The 17956-nt window shown below is 34.5% G+C and overlaps 2 protein-coding genes and 3 pseudogenes across 2 annotated transcripts; all 5 read right to left on the reverse strand.

The window, feature by feature from the left end:
• Nucleotides 733-2641, reverse strand: LOC104699025 (UPF0481 protein At3g47200-like). Its single transcript, XM_019246352.1, has 4 exons — nt 2072-2641; nt 1731-1966; nt 1442-1696; nt 733-1157 (listed from the first exon to the last, which is right to left on the reverse strand). Exons 1-4 carry the CDS (start codon nt 2557-2559, stop codon nt 733-735), a joined length of 1404 nt encoding a protein of 467 aa, XP_019101897.1. The 5' UTR covers nt 2560-2641.
• Nucleotides 3484-5450, reverse strand: LOC104699026 (annotated as a pseudogene).
• LOC104699027 lies at nt 6766-8484 on the reverse strand (annotated as a pseudogene).
• On the reverse strand, nt 10631-12439 carry LOC104699028 (annotated as a pseudogene).
• Nucleotides 14492-16563, reverse strand: LOC104791244 (UPF0481 protein At3g47200-like). Its single transcript, XM_010517077.2, has 3 exons — nt 15931-16563; nt 15279-15820; nt 14492-14990 (listed from the first exon to the last, which is right to left on the reverse strand). Exons 1-3 carry the CDS (start codon nt 16539-16541, stop codon nt 14548-14550), a joined length of 1596 nt encoding a protein of 531 aa, XP_010515379.1. The 5' UTR covers nt 16542-16563; the 3' UTR covers nt 14492-14547.

A 17956-nucleotide genomic window follows, 5' to 3' on the forward strand; every position in this document is an offset into this window, starting at 1 on the left:
GGGGGGGGGTGGTTTCGGTGCATTATTGTATTTTTTTTATATCACAAGCACAAATTAAGACTAAGAGAAAATATAAAGTAAAAAAAGAAATGGTGAGAGCATAACGGAACATGTACACTACACAGCTAGTGAGGCACATGGCACGACCTCCCCATTTCTCGTATGGATGATGATTTATTAGTACGGACACATTGTATTTGCTTATTTTTTTCTAGCCAAACTTATAGGGTGTGACCGATGGAGACTATAATATAACAGAAAATGGTAAAAAGGTGTCACATTAAATTTTGCTCAAAAAAAAAAGAAATGATTTATTAATTTTGGAAAGTGAGTCAAACTTTGGAATAACTGTTGATAGACAACGGTCATTAATTAATGTTTAGGAACAAATTCAAATCTAAACTTCAACATTTCTAGTTGGAGAAGTCGTGAATCAATAGAACTTATAAGGATGTCAAGTTCTATAGTATTCGGGCTGATGGATAGTGTACGACATAAACTACTCTTTGGCAAGCATCGAGTACCAAACTGGTGTAGAGAGCCAATTGGGAGTTTAAGCATCGAGTGTGAACTAGTTTGGTTGTGACGGCAAACATGTGCTGTTTAGTTTATTTTCTGATTTTATTCTTTTGCAATACAATAGAATGAAGAAAGTATACAAAAATGTTCGGGAAATACATAATACAAACATTCCAAGTCGAATGAAGGAAACTATGGAATAATAATGAAAAACTAAGAAGGTGGCCTAAAATAAGGATAAGCAGTAAAAAAACTTTGAAATAAAGTGAGAACTAGCAGGACAAGTGCAGCAAAAAAAGAAAAATATGCCCAAGGATTATTGAAGTACTTGTGTTTCAAGATAGCCTTCAAAACATTCCACTTTCTGCTATAATACCGGTCGACTTTATTTGACAGCTGAGATAAATAACTATGTTGAGGATCGAATGCCACTTCTTGACATAACCTATTGAATAAATCCGCAACTTCAGAATCACTTCCTAGCCAGTGCTCGATGATACCACAATAGTGCAAATAGCTAACATCTTCGGAAGAATCTATTAGATTGTCCATGAAGATTATGTAAGACGTTATGTCGTTGCTCGACTCGATATGACATTGCTCAAAAGCTATAAGATTCGAAAAGAGAGATTTTGTACCTACAAGAAACACAAGACGATGGTATTAGTATTTACGTAAGTTTTAAGGAGTTATAAGGTCCTATAGAAAGCAGTGTATTGTATTTATTTCCTTTTCTTAGCTTAAATTATTCTAAATTAGTCAATAACGAATAATTGATGTAAATTTCGTATTACCATATATTATATATAAACGAGAAATTAGTGACGGTCCGTGGCCCCTACAATAAGTTATTTATCAACCCATACCATCTGTAAACGAGAAATTAGTGTAAAAATAAGATTTGAACTGTCAACTTAATTACCGTCATGGATGAGTAGTTTGGGTATCTCAAGATAACCATTTTTGAATCGAATATCCCAAAACCGGTCGGTCTTCCTTCTCCTAAATTTGATACCGGCTTCTCTTAGCTCTGTCACGCAATGTATCAGTTGTTGTTGGCGCTTGTCAGCCACACGAGTCTTCCAGGACCATCTCCTTCGTGATAACCTCGGCTCTGGATTCGAACTAGGCCGAAGCAGGTTTCGACGGAACACATCCAGACAGTGCAACTCGCCCGGCAATTGGGTTAAAGAATTTATCCTTTTCCAGTGAGCATTCGAGTTTTGTGTGGTCGGTTTTGGTCATCGGCTCGTCGGTTGGCATCAAAGGGTTAAAGAACCGAATTGCTAATTGTGCCACTAAACCGGTTTGGTTTCGTGGACCAAGCTGTAGCTCTAACAACCGGTCGAGAACGAACAAAGGAAGTTGGTTTTCAAGCATTACCATGTCACGTTGTATCGAATGCATTGATCCTCGCATTGCAAAAACTGGATCGTTACGATCGTATCTACATGCACAAAAGTCAAAGTCAACGTACAGTTTAGATAACCGGATCTTAAATCACACCGGCTTAGCAAGTATATTAATAACCGGATAAACCCGGAATTCTAACCCTAGTTCGGAGAATCCTTCATCGGCTCCTCTGAATAGCTCAAGAACAAAACAACCGTCAAGAACCAGCATTTCGCTAAACTTGTTACTACTCAAACCAATGGGACCTTCATAGCATGCACGAGCCCTCTCTTCAAGATCTTTCATAGCGTCAATATACATTTCGATGCCTTGCGCTGTACGTTTCATGACCATGTTGACCGCACGCCACTTGTGCCGGTCCATGGGCAGGAGATGTTTGTTGCCATGGTGGTACGGACCAAGCGAGACAGTCTGAGGGAAATAGGACTTGGTGTTGTTCTCTTGAAGGTATTGAGGTACTCTGTAGATGCATAGCTTGTCCCAACTAGTAGTGGCGTCTTCCCTAAGTGCTTGTTCCATCTTGTCTTTGATTGAGATCACCCATTCTTCTCTTGTCTCTTCAGGTTGCTGGTTTCGGGTTTGGAGTTTTTGGCGCATGACGAGGGTGATCAAGTACCATGTCAGCATGTCTTTTTGGATCAAAGATGATGGTGGATTGTTTCTTCTTCTTTTGATAGAATATCGCCAAGGAAGAATCGGTCCAAATGGTCGCTGCGGTGGCGGTGGTGGTGGTGGTGGATTTCTGTTCTTTCTTTTGAAAAAGTAGCGCCGAGGTGGGATTGATCTAAATGATGGTGGTGGTGGAGGCGGTGGTGGAAAAGAAAGAATACGCACCATTTTTGTTGGTTTGAAGGTTTGAGAGAGAAAAATGTTGAAAAATCAAAGATGTAACAACATGATAGATCTGTGCACAGCACACATTAATAAGTTTTTTTTTTTTTTTTTTGAAAAAAACATTTACTAAGTTTGTCAAACGATAGAGCTGTTAATTAACACCTTGACGAGACACGTTTTGTTGGTTTTTTTATTCTTCTAAAAAATTCGATAAAAGTTGGCTCTTAAAAACACTCGTCCCTCACTAGTTCAATTATTGTATTATGAGCTCCGTAAAGTAAAAGTGCTCAAGTCTGAGTCTTGGGTGGTGAAGAAGACACGATTAATTGAATCTATTTAAGTTACGATGAGATTATGACGTAATCCAAAGTCTTATGATCTTGTAATATATTTCAAGGATTGAGCTTGAAACGTCCAAAGTTAATCACGATTTTATAACTTGCCAATTAAAAAGTTCTCGTAACCTTTTTTGTTCTTCTACGACAATAATGTATACAACAAACATTTTTGGTTAATTAAGTACAGCAATATCTGAATTGGACAATCTTTCGTAGTACTAACATATGGCTTCAAGAAAATACAGTGAAATCAATTCTATTTTTTTTTTTTTATTTACAACTTTTTGTGGTACAATAGGAAAAACAGAGTGAAAAAATACAAACTTTCCAAGTCGAATACTAGAAAAATAATAATGAATTATGAAGAAGGTGGGTTAAAATAGGGATAAGAAGTGAAAAAGCTCTGAAATAATGTGAGAAGTAGCAAAATAACTGCAGCAAAGAAAGAGAAGTACGCCCAAGGATTATTGAAGGACTTGTGTTTCAAGGTTGCCTTCACGACATTCCACTTCCGGTTATAGTAACTGTCCACCTTATGCGACAATACAGATAAATAAGTGTTTTCGAGGTCGAAAGCAACTTCTTGACATAGCCGGTTGAACACATCAGCTACTTCTGAATCATTTCCTAACCGGTGCTCGATGATATCATATAGTAGTGCAAATGCCTAACATCTTCAGCAGAATCTATTAGATTGTTCATGAAGATTATGTAGGATGTTATATCGTTGGTTGAATCGAAATGGCACTGCTCGTAAGCTATAAGATTTGAGAAAAGAGACTTGGTACCTACAAAAAACACGAAAGACCATAGATTATTTTTACGTGTCGCAAAAAATTTGGTTCTGATATATTTTCTATAGCACGTTCGAATGTAAAATATGGTTAGTACGTAAAATATGAATATCACATTATGATTCCTAAGCGACAATGTAAAAAACAAGAATTGAAAATGTAATGAATAAAAAAGATTTTGATAAAACAAATATAAAGGGAAAAAAAAAAAGTGAACTTACCGTCATGGATAAGTAGTTTCGGTATCTCTAAACAACCGTTTTTGAATTGAATATCCCAAAACCGGTCGGATTTTCTTCTTTTGAATTTAATACCGGCTTCTCTTAGTTCCGTCACGCAATGTAACAGTTGTTGTTGGCGCTTGTCCGCCACGAGCGGTTTCCAAGACCATCTACTTCGTGACAACCTTGGTTCTGGTTTTAGACTAGGCTGGAGTACACTTCGACGGAAAACATTAAGACACTGCAATTCTTCCTTGTCCTTGTCAGAAATTGGGTTAAAGAACTTATTGTTTACTTGTGATTCCTCTATTTTAGTTGATGGCATATAGGTTGGCATTAACGGATTGAAGAACCGGACTGCTAATATCGCCACTAAACCGGTTTGGCTCTGTGTACCGAGCTGTAGATCTAATAACCGGTTTAAGACGAACAAAGGAAGTTGATTTTCCAACATTAGCATGTCACGTCGAATAGAATGCATGGATCCTCGCATCGCAAAAACGGGGTCGTTTCGATTGTATCTACACAACATCAAAAGAATAAGAAGAAACAGAAAAACAGAATACAAAATAATCAAAGTCAACAGTTTAGACAACCGGTATGGGTATGCTTACTCAAGTTTCGAGAATCCTTCATCAGCTCCTCTGAAGAGCTCGAGAACAAAACAACCATCAAGAACTAACATTTCGGTGAACTTGTTACTGTTCATATCAATACGACCTTCGTAGCAAGCACGAGCCCTCTCTTCGAGCTCTTTCATGGCGTCAATATACGTTTCGATGCCTTGTTTGGTACGTTTCAAGACCATATTGACCGCACGCCATTTGTGATAGTCCATGGGCTGGAGATGTTCATTTCCGTGGTGGTATGGACCAAGCGAGACGGTTTGAGGGAAGTATGAATTCTTGTCGTTTTTCTGAAGGGACTGTGGAACTCTGTAGATACAGAGCTTGTCCCAAATAGTTGTGGCGTCGTCTCTATGTACTTGCTTCATCTTGTCTTTGATCCAAATCACCCATTCCTCTCGTGTCTCTTCGGGTCGTTGGTTTTGGGTTTGGAGTTATTTGCGCATAATAGAGGTGAGGGAGTACCAGATCAACATCGGTCGTGGTTGATAATTTCTTCTTCTTTTTCTTCTTATAATAATATGTCGTAGAGGAAGATTCGGTCCAAATGGTAGCTGTGGTGGCAACGCCAATGGAAGGGGCGGCGGCGGCAGTGGTGGCAACGCCAATGGAAGGGGCGGCTGCGGCTGTGGTGATGGTGGTTCGTTATTAGGGATTGCCATTTTTGTTCTCCGGCGATGGAGAGTGACAGAGAGAAAGTTGAAAAGCAAAGATGTAACAACTGGATTAAAACTATGATTGGTTGCTTATATTTATGGATATGTTTGATCTGTAATGACAACAACAATAATTATACATAATACATATGTGCTATGCATACACACGTTACTAAGTTTGACAACTAATCATACTTAATTACACATTAAAATGTGTTAAACAAATTAAAAAGTATTGGATATATTTTTTTTTTAAGTATATATTGGATATTGCCTCGGCGAGTTATTTTTTTTTTTGTTTGACATTTCTTCTACAACTCTTAGAGAAAGACTCTAAAAGTCGTGTGACAATTGATATTATATAAATATTTTATCTAGTGAGATTACTGAGAGATATTGAAACATTCACTCTTGTAAAGAAAAGAAAATGCACAGTACACTTATTAAAAAACGATAATAAATTATTGACTATGATTAAGATTTGAATTATCCAAACTATTGTTCAAAAGTAGAAAAAACATATTTTCTCTCGAAATATCAATAGAAGCAGCAATTTACCAATATCAATATTATCCAGACTAACATCACTTTTCTTTGGTCATTTTGTCTCTTCATAACAAGAGAGATTAAAATGCTATTCCTTTTACTGTTTCGGTCACATTCTTTGGTTATATTCACTTGTGGCTCTCAAGACAGGATCGGGGAAGAATCCATTTAAGATGTTATCAACCATAGGGGATGGGAAACTCGGCACATGGCACGACTTCACCATTCTCGTATGAATGATGAGGTGCTCTGATTAAAAGACAAAGTCTCATAATATATTAAGATTTGAGTATTCGATATTATGCCTTAAAAAAAAATCGAGCAAACAAAAATAATGTTCAGAAATGCAAACCCAAAAGACTCCAAGAAAGTCATGTTTTTATGATTTAAATATTTAAAGTCTTATCCCTTTAAAATTTAACCAACCAACAATAGTGTTCAGACATGCAAATCCATTTCCAAGCATAGAGAGCCCAATGAACCTCGACCTTACCAACACATTGTCACTGTCTATGTGAAATCCATTTTTAATTTCTACACTCACGACCACGTTCATTACTATAATCCAAGTAACTGATTTTTTTTTTCTCTGTTTAAAATTTTTGTTTTAATGATTGAACGATACTACAATACTTACCACTTATATAATATTCACTACGTCTAGGATATATAAGTCGTCCAAAGTTAACCTTTTAAAAATGTTTTTCAATGCACTAACTATTCGATCGAGAATCCAAATTTTGCAACGTCATTGTTTTATTTTTAATAGCAGAAAATACCGAATGTGGCAAGTACAAATATTGTAAATAAGATGAAATTTAAGAAGGTGGCTTATAATAAGCATATACAGCAAATAAGCTTTGGAAAAATGTGAGAATTAGCAGAATAACTGCAGCTGAAAAAGAAAAGTATGCCCAAGGGTTACTGAAGTACTTTTGTCTTAAGGTAGCCTTCAAAGAGTTCCACTTACGACTGTAATAACGGTTCACTTCGCCAGACAGTTGAGATAGATAACCATCTTTTGGGTCAAAGATCACTTCTTTGCATAACCGGTTGAACAAATCCGCAACTTCAGCATCACTCCCTAGCCAATGCTCAATGATACCAGCGTGGTGCAAGTAGCTAACATCTTCAGAAGAGTTAATTAGATTATCCATGAAGATTATGTAGGATGTTATGTTGTTGCTTGACTGGGTATGGCACTGCTCGAAAGCTATAAGGTTTGAGAATAGAGACTTGGTACCTACAAAGAAACACATGAGACCTTAGTGGTTTTTATAACTTTATAATGGAGTTATGGCCTATAGAAAAGTATGAAAAGAAAAACCGGTTAACTCACCGTCATGGATTAGAAGTTTGGGTATCTTTAGATAACCGTTTTTGAATTCGATATCCCAAAGCTGGCCGGTTTCTTTTCTCATGAACTTAACACCCGCGTCTCTTAGTTCTGTCACACAATGTATCAGTTGTTGTTGTTGCTTGTCTACTACTACCATTCTCATATCTTCATATGGAATCCCACGATTTGTTGTCTCACTAGATTGAATGAGACTTCGATGGAAAACATCCAAACGTGCAACCCGCCGTTGTCAGTAAGTTCATCGGATTTCCCCTGAGAGCCCAACGAACTTTCTGATTTGGTCAGCGCCTTGCTTGTTGGCAATAGTGTTTTGAAGAACCGAACAGCTACATCTGCCACTATACCAGTTTGGTTCGGTGTACCCGGCTGTAGCCCTAATAACCGGTTGAGAACAAATAGAGGAAGTTGATTTTCCAGCATTACCATGTCACGTTGTATCGAATGCATCAATCCTCGCTTCGCGAAAACCGGGTCATTGGATGCATATCTATTCAAAAACAAATTTTAAAATAGATTATCAGCAATATGTATGAGATAACCGGGATAAAACAGGAAAATTTAGTTTCACTAACCCAATTTCCTTGAATCCTTGAACTGTTCCCTTGAAGAGCTCGAGAACAAAGCATCCATCAAGAACAAGCATTTCAGTGAACTCATTACTATTCTTCATATCAATGGGACCTTGGTAGCAAGCACGAGCCTCCTCCTCGAGTTCTTTCATGGCGTCAATATACATTTCGATGTTGTGCTTGGTACGTGCCATGATCATATTGACCGCCCGCCACTTGTGACGCTCCATGGGCATTAGATGTTCCTTACCATGGTGGTATGGACCTATAGAGACAGTTTGAGGCAAGTAAGACTTTTTGTCGTTCTCTTGAAGATAAAATGGAACTCTGTAGATACAGAGCTTGTCCCAGCTATTTGTTGCGTCGTATCTAAGTGCTTGATCCATCTTGTCCTTGATCGAGATCACCCATTCTTCTCGTGTCTCTCTTGGCTTTTCTTCTTTTACTTCGATCTCACTGGGCTCCGCGTAAGTCTCATTGTGGCTGTGCGAACTTTGGCCTTGATCACGTCTGGTAATTTCACGGAAACTATGGATGGGCACGAACCATGACAACCGTCTGTACCTTCTGTGGGTGGAAGTTGAGCGACCATCGGAAAACAAAACCATAATTTCTGTTGGTTGAAGCTCGGGAGATCGAGAGAGAGAGAGATAAAAAGAGAGCAATATCAAATGTCAATGCAAAGATGTAACTGGCCACGCTTTGTTTCTAATATATATATATATATATATATATATATATATATATATATATATATATATATATATATATATATATATATNAAATTCTAAATAATACGTATGCATTGAATTCATAATGCTTGTAATACTACATTATACCCGTGGTACACCGCGGGTGCAATATATTTTTTTTATTTTTTTTATTAATATACTATTTTAATACTAATTTTGCTAATGTACTCTTTTGTTAATTTTAGTGATTTAGTATATAATTCGTGGTATACCGCACAACAATTTTTGTTTAATACAATCTTAATTAAATCAGTTTGATTCGACATATTTTATATTGGTGTTGTTAAAATAGTAAAATAAAGATTTAACCCGTATTAAAATATCATATTAATGATATTTTATTTTTTTAATATAATCAATTCAATCATGTAATGTCATATAACTTGTCATGTAATATAACTCGTTTGTGTTATTTTTGAAAATTCAATATGTTTAAATATTCATAATTTTAAACTTTTTATTAAGTTTAGATATTTCAGTTATAAATTATAAACTTCTTAAAATTCTATAATTTACTATATACAATAAATTTACTATACAGTAAATTTACTATATATGTATGTTGAACACACACTTTTTATATTAATTGAGTAATATATGTTCGTTTAAAAAATTCAAATCACAATATATACATGAAAAATACACATTTTATTAACTTTATGTATTATATGATGATTTACTACATTTAAAATTTAAAATCACAAAAAGATGATAGGAGAATAATTTTTTTAAATATGGAATAAATCTTCTAAATATCTATATTAATTATAGAATATTATATATATGGATAGTTAAAATATTTTAATTCTGTTTGGTTATAAGAATAGTAGAGAAAATTAACTAAATTTGTTTGGATATGAATATAAGCATTAAATAATATTAAATGCAAAAACTTTCTAAAAAAGTATTTTTGGAGCAAAAACTTTCCAAAAAAGTATTTTTAGAGCAAAAACTGCTGCAAAAATACTAGTATAGATATATTCATTGAACAAGTGGGACCGAAATGTCCAAACTACTTAATTATAATATTTACTTATTCTCCTTTGAAAACTTTGTTTATGTTTCTCTGCACATAGCTTTTAAAATTATGTTTTTTTGTCTAAATTACCATCTTTGTATACCTAAAAAGGTCAAATAACAAAACAAATTGTAAAATATTTTTAGTCACAAAAAATAAAATTTAAAATGAAGATTTATTTTTCATTGTAAATTGAACATATTAAGCAAAAGAGAAAATTAACAAAAAAAAAAAATCTGTTTTCAAAATTGTCCTCAAATTTCAAAAATTTACAAAGTAACCTTTTAATGTTCATTATATCATTCAAAAAGAGTAGATAACAAAAAATAACTCATATCATTATTGCTCCTTTTGACATGGTTAAAAATTATAAACTTACATAAATAAAATTTAGTTTCTCAACTTTTATATTTGAAGGACAAAAACTAAAAAAAAAAGTTGCTTTGTGGCAAATTATTCCTAAATAAAATGATTTTCGTACAAATTTGTTTCTAAAACAACATTTCATATTATAAGAAAAATATATGAAGTGAAAAGACAAGTAAATTCTTATAATATAACTGCATTTTCGATGTAACTAAAATAACATGAATTCTTCTTATGAGATATTAAGACAAAAAAAAACATTAACGAAGCCAATAACTTGTAATCCACATGCGTAGTATTGGTCCTAATAATAACTTACTCAATTATGATTAAAATTTAATATGACCAATACTAATACACAACTTCTTTTCACTCTTAATCCCTTATCGCCTAATCTATTTAGCTTGCTCAATCCAATTGCATAGGGTTGCGTTAGATTAATTTAGTTTACAGAATTGACATCCGTAAAAACGCAATATCCAATTATTATTATGCTTTGCAACAACACAATTATTCCAAAACCCAATTATTACAATGCCAAATTTGGGATAGAAGAAAATAGAGAAAATGTTGAAAAAACAGAAAACAACGTTCCAAACTAAATGAAAAAAAAAAAGACTAAGTTTTAGAATTTGGCTTATAATAAGCATACACAGCATAGAAACTCTGACATAATGTGAGAAGTAGCAGTATAACTGCAGCAGAGAAAGAAAAATATGCCCAAGGATTATTGAAGTACTTGTGCGTCAAGGTAGCCTTCAAAACATTCCACTTACGATTGTAATAACGGTTTACATCACCAGACAGTCGAGATAGATGACTATCTTTGGGATCAAAAACCACTTCTTGACATAGTCGGTTGAACAAATCAGCAACTTCCGAATCACTCCCAAGCCAATGCTCGATGATACCACAATAGTGCAAGTAGCTTACATCTTCGTCAGAATTTATTAGATTATCCATAAATATTATGTAGGATGTTATGTGGTTACTCGATTCCATATGGCACTGCTCAAAAGCTATAAGATTTGAGAAGAGAGACTTGGTACCTACAATAAACATGAGAGGGGATTTGGCTTTTTATACAAACATATAATAAAAAGTAAGAAATAAAAGAAGATATGTTTTAGCTTACCATCATGGATTAGTAGTTTGGGTATTTCTAGATAACCGCTTTTGAATTCAATATCCCAAAACCGGTCGGTTTTTCTTTTCCTAAACTTAACACCAGCTTCCCTTAGTTCCGTCACGCAATGTACAAGTTGTTGTTGTCGCTTGTCCACCACTCGCGTATTCCTAGTTAATCTCTTTAGTAGAGATCTTGTATTTGGTGTAGGACTAGACTGGAGTAGACTTCGACGGAAAACATCTAGACAGTGCAACTCACCCTTGTCACCAAGTGTGTCCAAGGATTTTTCCAGCCAGTTCATGAGTTTTGCCTGGTCCGGTTTGGTGAAGGCCTCACCCGTTGGCATTAGCGGATCAAAGAACTTAACGGCTACATGTGCCACTATACCGGTTTGGTTTTGTGTACCGAGCTGTAACTCTAATAACCGGTCAAGGACAAACAGAGGAAGTTGATTTTCCAGCATTATCATGTCACGTTGAATCGAATGCATCAATCCTCGCATTGCGAAAACCGGGTCGTTGCGTGCATATCTACTCCTCAGAAAAAAAAAATCAACGAACCGAAATAAGACCGGTTTAGCAAATAGATTAGATAACCGGAAGGAAACAAGAATATTCACGCTTACCCGATTTCAGGAAAGCCTTCAACGGTTCCCCTGAAGAGCTCAAGAACAAAACAGCCATCAAGAACAAGCATTTCTGTGAACTCATTACTGCTCAAACTTATGGGACCTTCATAGCAAGCACGAGCCTTCTCTTCTAGCTCTCTCATGGCATTAGTATACATTTCGATGCGCTGCTTCAAACGTTTCAGGACCTTATTGACTGCACGCTACTTATGGCGCTCCATAGGTCGGAGACGCTTTTTACCGTGGTGGTACGGACCAAGGGAAACGGTCTGGGGGAAATACGACTTCTTGTCGTTCTCTTGCAGGTAATGTGGAACTCTGTAGATGCATAGCTTTCCCCATATTGATGTGTCGTCGTCTCTATTTGCTTGCTCCAGCTTGTCTCTTATTGAGATCACCCAACTGTCTCCTGTGGTGTCTCCTGGCTTCTCTTCTATCACCTCCTTACCGGGCTCGGAATGAGTATGCTTGTGGTTCTGCAAGTTTTGTTCTTGATCCGGTCTGGTAATGTCGGGTGAACCACGGAGATTCTGATGTTGAACCGGTTCCGAGTGTTTATTTTTGGTTTGAAATTTTTGGCGGAGCTTGAGGCTGAGCAAGTACCAGGTCAACATGTCTTTGTTGATGAAAAGTGGTTGTCCATCGGAATGAACATTAACCAAAACCATTGTTTTTTTTTTGCTGGTAGAAGTTTTTTCAGGAGATTGAGAGCGAGAGCTGTAATAGCAAAATGTTAAGTACAACGCTGTAACTAATTTAAAAGGTTATAAAAAGACTTCGTAGGCTTATTAAAAGACTCTCATAAATGCTTGTAGTATTTTCCATAAATCATAAATGAAATTCAAATACCCAACTACTCATTATAAAGACTTTATAATCTTGCTAAAAGACTCATATAAATTGCTTGTGGCATAATAATATTACTAGGTGATATTTTGTTAGTTACTTTTTTTTTGTAATTGTATTTTTGTAATGTAGTTTTTTATTTTGACGTATTTTCTTTGTTTATATAGTGTTTATTTGTATATTTGGGGTTATACAATAAATTGGAAATCTTAATAGAGTAAGTAGTTTGTAGAATGTAGCTTTTCACGGAAACAAATACACCGCAATATTTGATAGTAGTTTTGTAAGAGAATAAACACTCCGCAATATTGGATAGTAGTTTTGTAAGAGGATAGATACACCGCAATATCGGAAAGTAGTTTTGTAAGAGGATGAATTTTTCTTTATTTTGCTTTGTCGTCAAAAGAGGAGAAGTTGCTTGTTAAATTTTAGTGTGAGATATTTCAATAGTTAGGAAACCATTGTATTTATAGTGAGATTAGGTATATTTAGGTTATCATTCAGAAGTTAATATTTAATATATCAAATCTCAGCAAAATTGTAAAAAAACAATTTAATTTATAGTTTGATAAAAGTACATGTTTTAACGGGTTTAACTCAAACTTTTTTTATATTTTAAAATTTTTAAGAGTAAAAATATTTATATTACTTAAATATTTTATAGACTTAAATATATTATAATATTTTAAACTTTCGACGGAGTTCAAATATTTATAATAATTTAAACATTCTATAAAATTTTAAATATTTATAATCTCTTAAACTTTTTAAAAAAACGTAAATATATTATAATATGTTTACTTTTTAAAAGTTTAAATATGCTCAAATATAGAACCAAATTAAACTGTTAAATTTGGATACCTGATAAATTAAGCTTCCTGCTCATTTGTACTCAAAACGTATTAGTCATATATTTATAGTGATTATGAACCATATTGCAAAATATTTACTCGATGTGGGATATACATTACACATTTTCTGTAAATTAGTTTACAACTTTTCATATATATAATTTTTGCGTTTTTTATTCTTTCCATCTATACTAATCATAATTAATTACTATAATTTTGTTAAGGAAATATTGAAAAATCTAAACTAAATGATGCTTTGTTTTTATTTAATTGTATTAAATTGATTTGTTGTTTCCGTAAATATCTCACAATATAAAAGCAAATCAAATAAGTTTACATATATATACAATTTCGTATTTAAGTCACAATCCACAAGTATTAAAGATTTCTCATTATTATTAATATTCGTAATAATTATAGGGATTAAGTATAGTAATAGTTAATATTTGATATTACTGAAACCATTAAATACTCGGATACCAGTTTACCTATTTATAGGGATAATACTTATGTTTGGTTGTGTGAATAATTATTCTTGAATCAAACCAAATACACAATCCAAATAGTATTAACCCGGATTACAAACGGATCCGCGTGTAGATTTTTGTTCTATTACCGGGTTAAAGAGGATCCGCGTTCCAACCCGGTCATAATTAAGTGGACGATTAAGGGGTATAATGGTCATTTATTGAAATCAAAACTATAGGGTAATTTAATTAAATTAAGTGATTCTTTAATTATTTTTAATAAAAAACATACCAAAACAAAATTATGGTCCAATTTTGAGTGTAGTTGCTTTAATAGTATAGATATACTCCATATTGGCCCAACGACAAAAATGTTGTTCCAAACGGAAATCTTACAGACGTGCGAGGGATGAACATTTTTACTTTACGTCTTCAGTCCTCTAGTCAACTATCACAAGATTTAGATATTTTATAGAAAGGAAACGTGTCACTATCACTAGATTGAGATATTTTTAATTCAAATAGATGGAAATATAAAATGCCAAACAAAACTTGGAGAAAATACTTGTAAATTGAATGAGAAAATAAGAAGCTAACATTAGTATTCTTGAAGATTAAGAAGGTGGTTTATAGTAAGAATAAGCAGCAAAATAACTTTGAGATGACGTAAGAAGTAACAGCAAAAATGCAGCAAAGAAAGAGATATATCCCCAAGGGCTATCGAAGTACTTCTCTTTCAAGGTCTTCTTCCAAGCATTCCACTTCCTGTAGTACTTATTATGTTGAAGATAATAACGCTTAGCTGCAACCGACAGTTCAAATAAATGACTATCACTGATGTCAAAAATGGTATCTTGACCTATCCGGTTGAACAAATCGGCAACTTCAGAGTCGCTCTCTAACCAGTGTTCGATGATACCACAAGAACGTAAGTGACTAACATCTTCTGGAGAATCTATTAGATTGTCCATGAAGACTATGTAGGATGTTATGTCGTTGCTCGAGTCGATATGGTTTTGTTCGAAAGCTATGAGATTCAGGAAGAGAGACTTGGTACCTACAAAACACACGAGAAGGGGTGGTGTTGCCAACTTCATGTTTCTGATTTGATTAAGTTGAAAAATAAGAAGTGCATTTATTTCATTGTCTTAATTTATATCCCGTTGATGACCTAGTCGAATATCACATTATATCAGTCGTCTAATGTACTATTCTTAAACAATAATACTACATATAAACAAGAAATTGTATATATGTGTAAAATGTAAGATTTGGAAGGTAAATGGGTAAGAATAATATAATAAAACCACGTGGGGGAAAAAAAAAAGAAGAAGATTTAACTTACCATCGTGGATAAATAGTTTGGGTATCTCTAGATAACCATTCGAGAATTGAATATCCCAAAACCGGTCGCTTTGCCTCTTCCTGAAATTAAAACCGCCATCCCTTAGTTCAGTGACGCAGTGTATCATTTGTTTTCTACGCTTGTCCACCACGCGCAAACCCCCGTACACTCTCTTTTGTGGTAAGCTCCGTTTTGTTCTCGTAGACTGAAGCAGGCTTCGACGGAATGCATCTAGACAATGCAACCCGCTCTTGTCGCCAAGTGAGTTCATGACGAATGGGTCAAAAGCTTTATCTGTAGCCAACGAGTACTCGAGATTTAACTGGTCGGTTTTGGTCAACGGTTCGTCTGTTGGCATTAGTGGTTCAAAGAACCGAACTGCTAATTGTGCTACTAAACCGGTTTGGTTCCGTGATCCGAGCTGTAGCTCTAATAACCGGTTTAGGACGAACAAAGGAAGTTGATTTTCCAGCATTACCATGTCACGCTGTATCGAATGCATTGATGCCCGCATCGCAAAAACGGGATCGTTTCGATCATATCTATACAAACCAGAAGAAAATAAAAACAAAACAAAATCAAAGTCAACAGTTTAGACAACAGGAGATCTAAAATCAGAAGTTAATTAAGCATAGAACTGAACCATGCTTACCCGAGTTCCAAGAATCCTTTATCTTTGTAGGCTCCTCTGAAGAGCTCCAGAACAAAACAACCATCAAGAACTAGCATTTTGATAAATTCGTTACTGCTCAAACTTATGAGACCTTCGTAGCAAGCACGAGCCCTAGTTTCGAGCTCTTTCATGGCGTTGATATACATTTCGATTCCTTGTTTTGTACGTTTCATGACCATATTGGCCGCCCGCCATTTGTGATGGTCCATGGGGAGGAGATGTTTACTGCCATGGTGGTACGGACCAAGCGAGACAATTTGAGGAAAATAGGACTTCTTGTCGTTCTCTTGAAGATAGTGTGGAACTCTGTAGATACAGTGTTTATCCCAGCTTATTATGGCGTCTTCTCTAAGTACTTGATCCATCTTTTCTTTGATCGTGATTACCCATTCTTCTCTAGGTTTCTGGTTTCGGGTTAGGAGTTCTTGGCGCAGCACGAGAGTGATCAAGTACCATACCAGCCTCTCTTTGTAGATCAACCTTCTTTTTCTACGATTTATTCTCTCTAATATAATATTCCCTAAAGGAAGATTGGGCCCAAATGAGAGTGGTGGCGGTAGTAGCGGGGGTGATGGAATAAGATTCTCCATTTTTGGGAGTGGTGGCGGTAGTAGCGGGGGAGAATGAGAGAGAGAGAGCAAAAGAAAGTCAAAAGCAAAGATGTAACAGCTGAGTTGAAGCTATGGATTAGTTTACATCATAATTACTATGGATCTATTTGATCTGTGACTACTACCGTAGTTAAATATCTAATCATACTTCTAGAGTTTGATGTGTTAAACAATGTTTTGTTTGACTTTTCTTCTACAACATATAGATTATAAAGACTAGTATTGTGACAGAATATTCATATTGAAACATTCATCAACTTTTATTTGGAGAATTTATTCTAGTTATGAATTTGGAAATCTAAACAAAAAAATTATGTGTTATTCAATTATTAATTTTTAAATTTTGATAAATTCAATAGCACCTGATTTGTGTTTGGATTTCCCATTATATTAAAATCTATTACTAATAATTCTTCCTAAAGGTATAAGAAATTAGCTAATGTTTAAAACATTTTTTTTCCAAGTACTAGCTAATATTTAAATTTTTATCTCGACTAAACTGATTGGACCTATGCGGAGCAGGTTGGAGCCGCATGGAAGGTGGAATTAAGTATGCACATTAACTATTACAAATCCCATTCTTTTACTGGTTGAAGCTTTTTCCAGAGATTGAGAGCGAGAACGTAACGGAGAAATGTCAAATGCTAGGTGTAACTAATTTAAAACTCTGATTTGGCCATGTGTTCGACTATTTTGGATCTGGATTCTGCAAAACTCTTATTTAAAGACTCTAAATGTTCGTAGTAGTTTTATAGTATATCTAACAGTATCGAGTGAGATTCCACCACCTATACACTTTTATTAAAAGACTCACGAATGCTTGTAGTATGTATAGTCAACGAGTGAAATTACAAAACAGAATAAAAGAAAGAAAAAAAACTACACAACATGTTCTAAAACAAAATAACTCGTTAAAAACAAATTATATATACAGGTACTTTTTCGAGGTGTATTTATATCTATAAAACATGACAAGAGCATTCAGTATATATTATATACTACTTTTTCTTCTCAATACTATATGACATCTACACATATAAGTAAAAGACAATACCATATTCAAGTAGTAGTTTTTTTTAAATTTCTCCCCTTAATTTACTTCTCTTATTTTTCTTTTCTGACCAGACCATAAATTTAGTGATGACAAGATAAAAATATGAAAATGAAATCAGAACCAAAACTAAAGCAAAACCGGTAAATTGTGTGGTTCACCTATGACGAATGACGATCGATGGTAGTTTTGATTTGGCAAAGACGGGAAACCAATGTGAGTGGTTTTTGAGTTAGCGAAAATGAAGATCAACATGAGTGGTTCTCGATTTAACGGTTGCCAACTTTATTTTGAGATATGTTATATATATATATATATATATATATATATATATATATATATA

Source organism: Camelina sativa, chromosome 6 (genome assembly GCF_000633955.1).
Source record: "Camelina sativa cultivar DH55 chromosome 6, Cs, whole genome shotgun sequence".
Classification (NCBI taxonomy): Eukaryota; Viridiplantae; Streptophyta; class Magnoliopsida; order Brassicales; family Brassicaceae; genus Camelina; species Camelina sativa.

Excerpts from the sequence above, each read along its gene's own strand:
- LOC104699025 (XM_019246352.1), bottom strand. The coding sequence starts at position 2,559 with ATGCTGACATGGTACTTGATCACCCTCGTCATGCGCCAAAAACTCCAA. Across the intron at positions 1,697-1,730 it reads CCACACAAAACTCGAATGCT|CGGGCGAGTTGCACTGTCTG; the intron begins CACTGGAAAAGG and ends TAACCCAATTGC. Across the intron at positions 1,158-1,441 it reads CAAACTACTCATCCATGACG|GTACAAAATCTCTCTTTTCG; the intron begins GTAATTAAGTTG and ends TGTTTCTTGTAG.
- LOC104791244 (XM_010517077.2), bottom strand. The coding sequence starts at position 16,541 with ATGGAGAATCTTATTCCATCACCCCCGCTACTACCGCCACCACTCTCA. Across the intron at positions 15,821-15,930 it reads AAAGGATTCTTGGAACTCGG|ATATGATCGAAACGATCCCG; the intron begins GTAAGCATGGTT and ends TGGTTTGTATAG. Across the intron at positions 14,991-15,278 it reads CAAACTATTTATCCACGATG|GTACCAAGTCTCTCTTCCTG; the intron begins GTAAGTTAAATC and ends TGTGTTTTGTAG.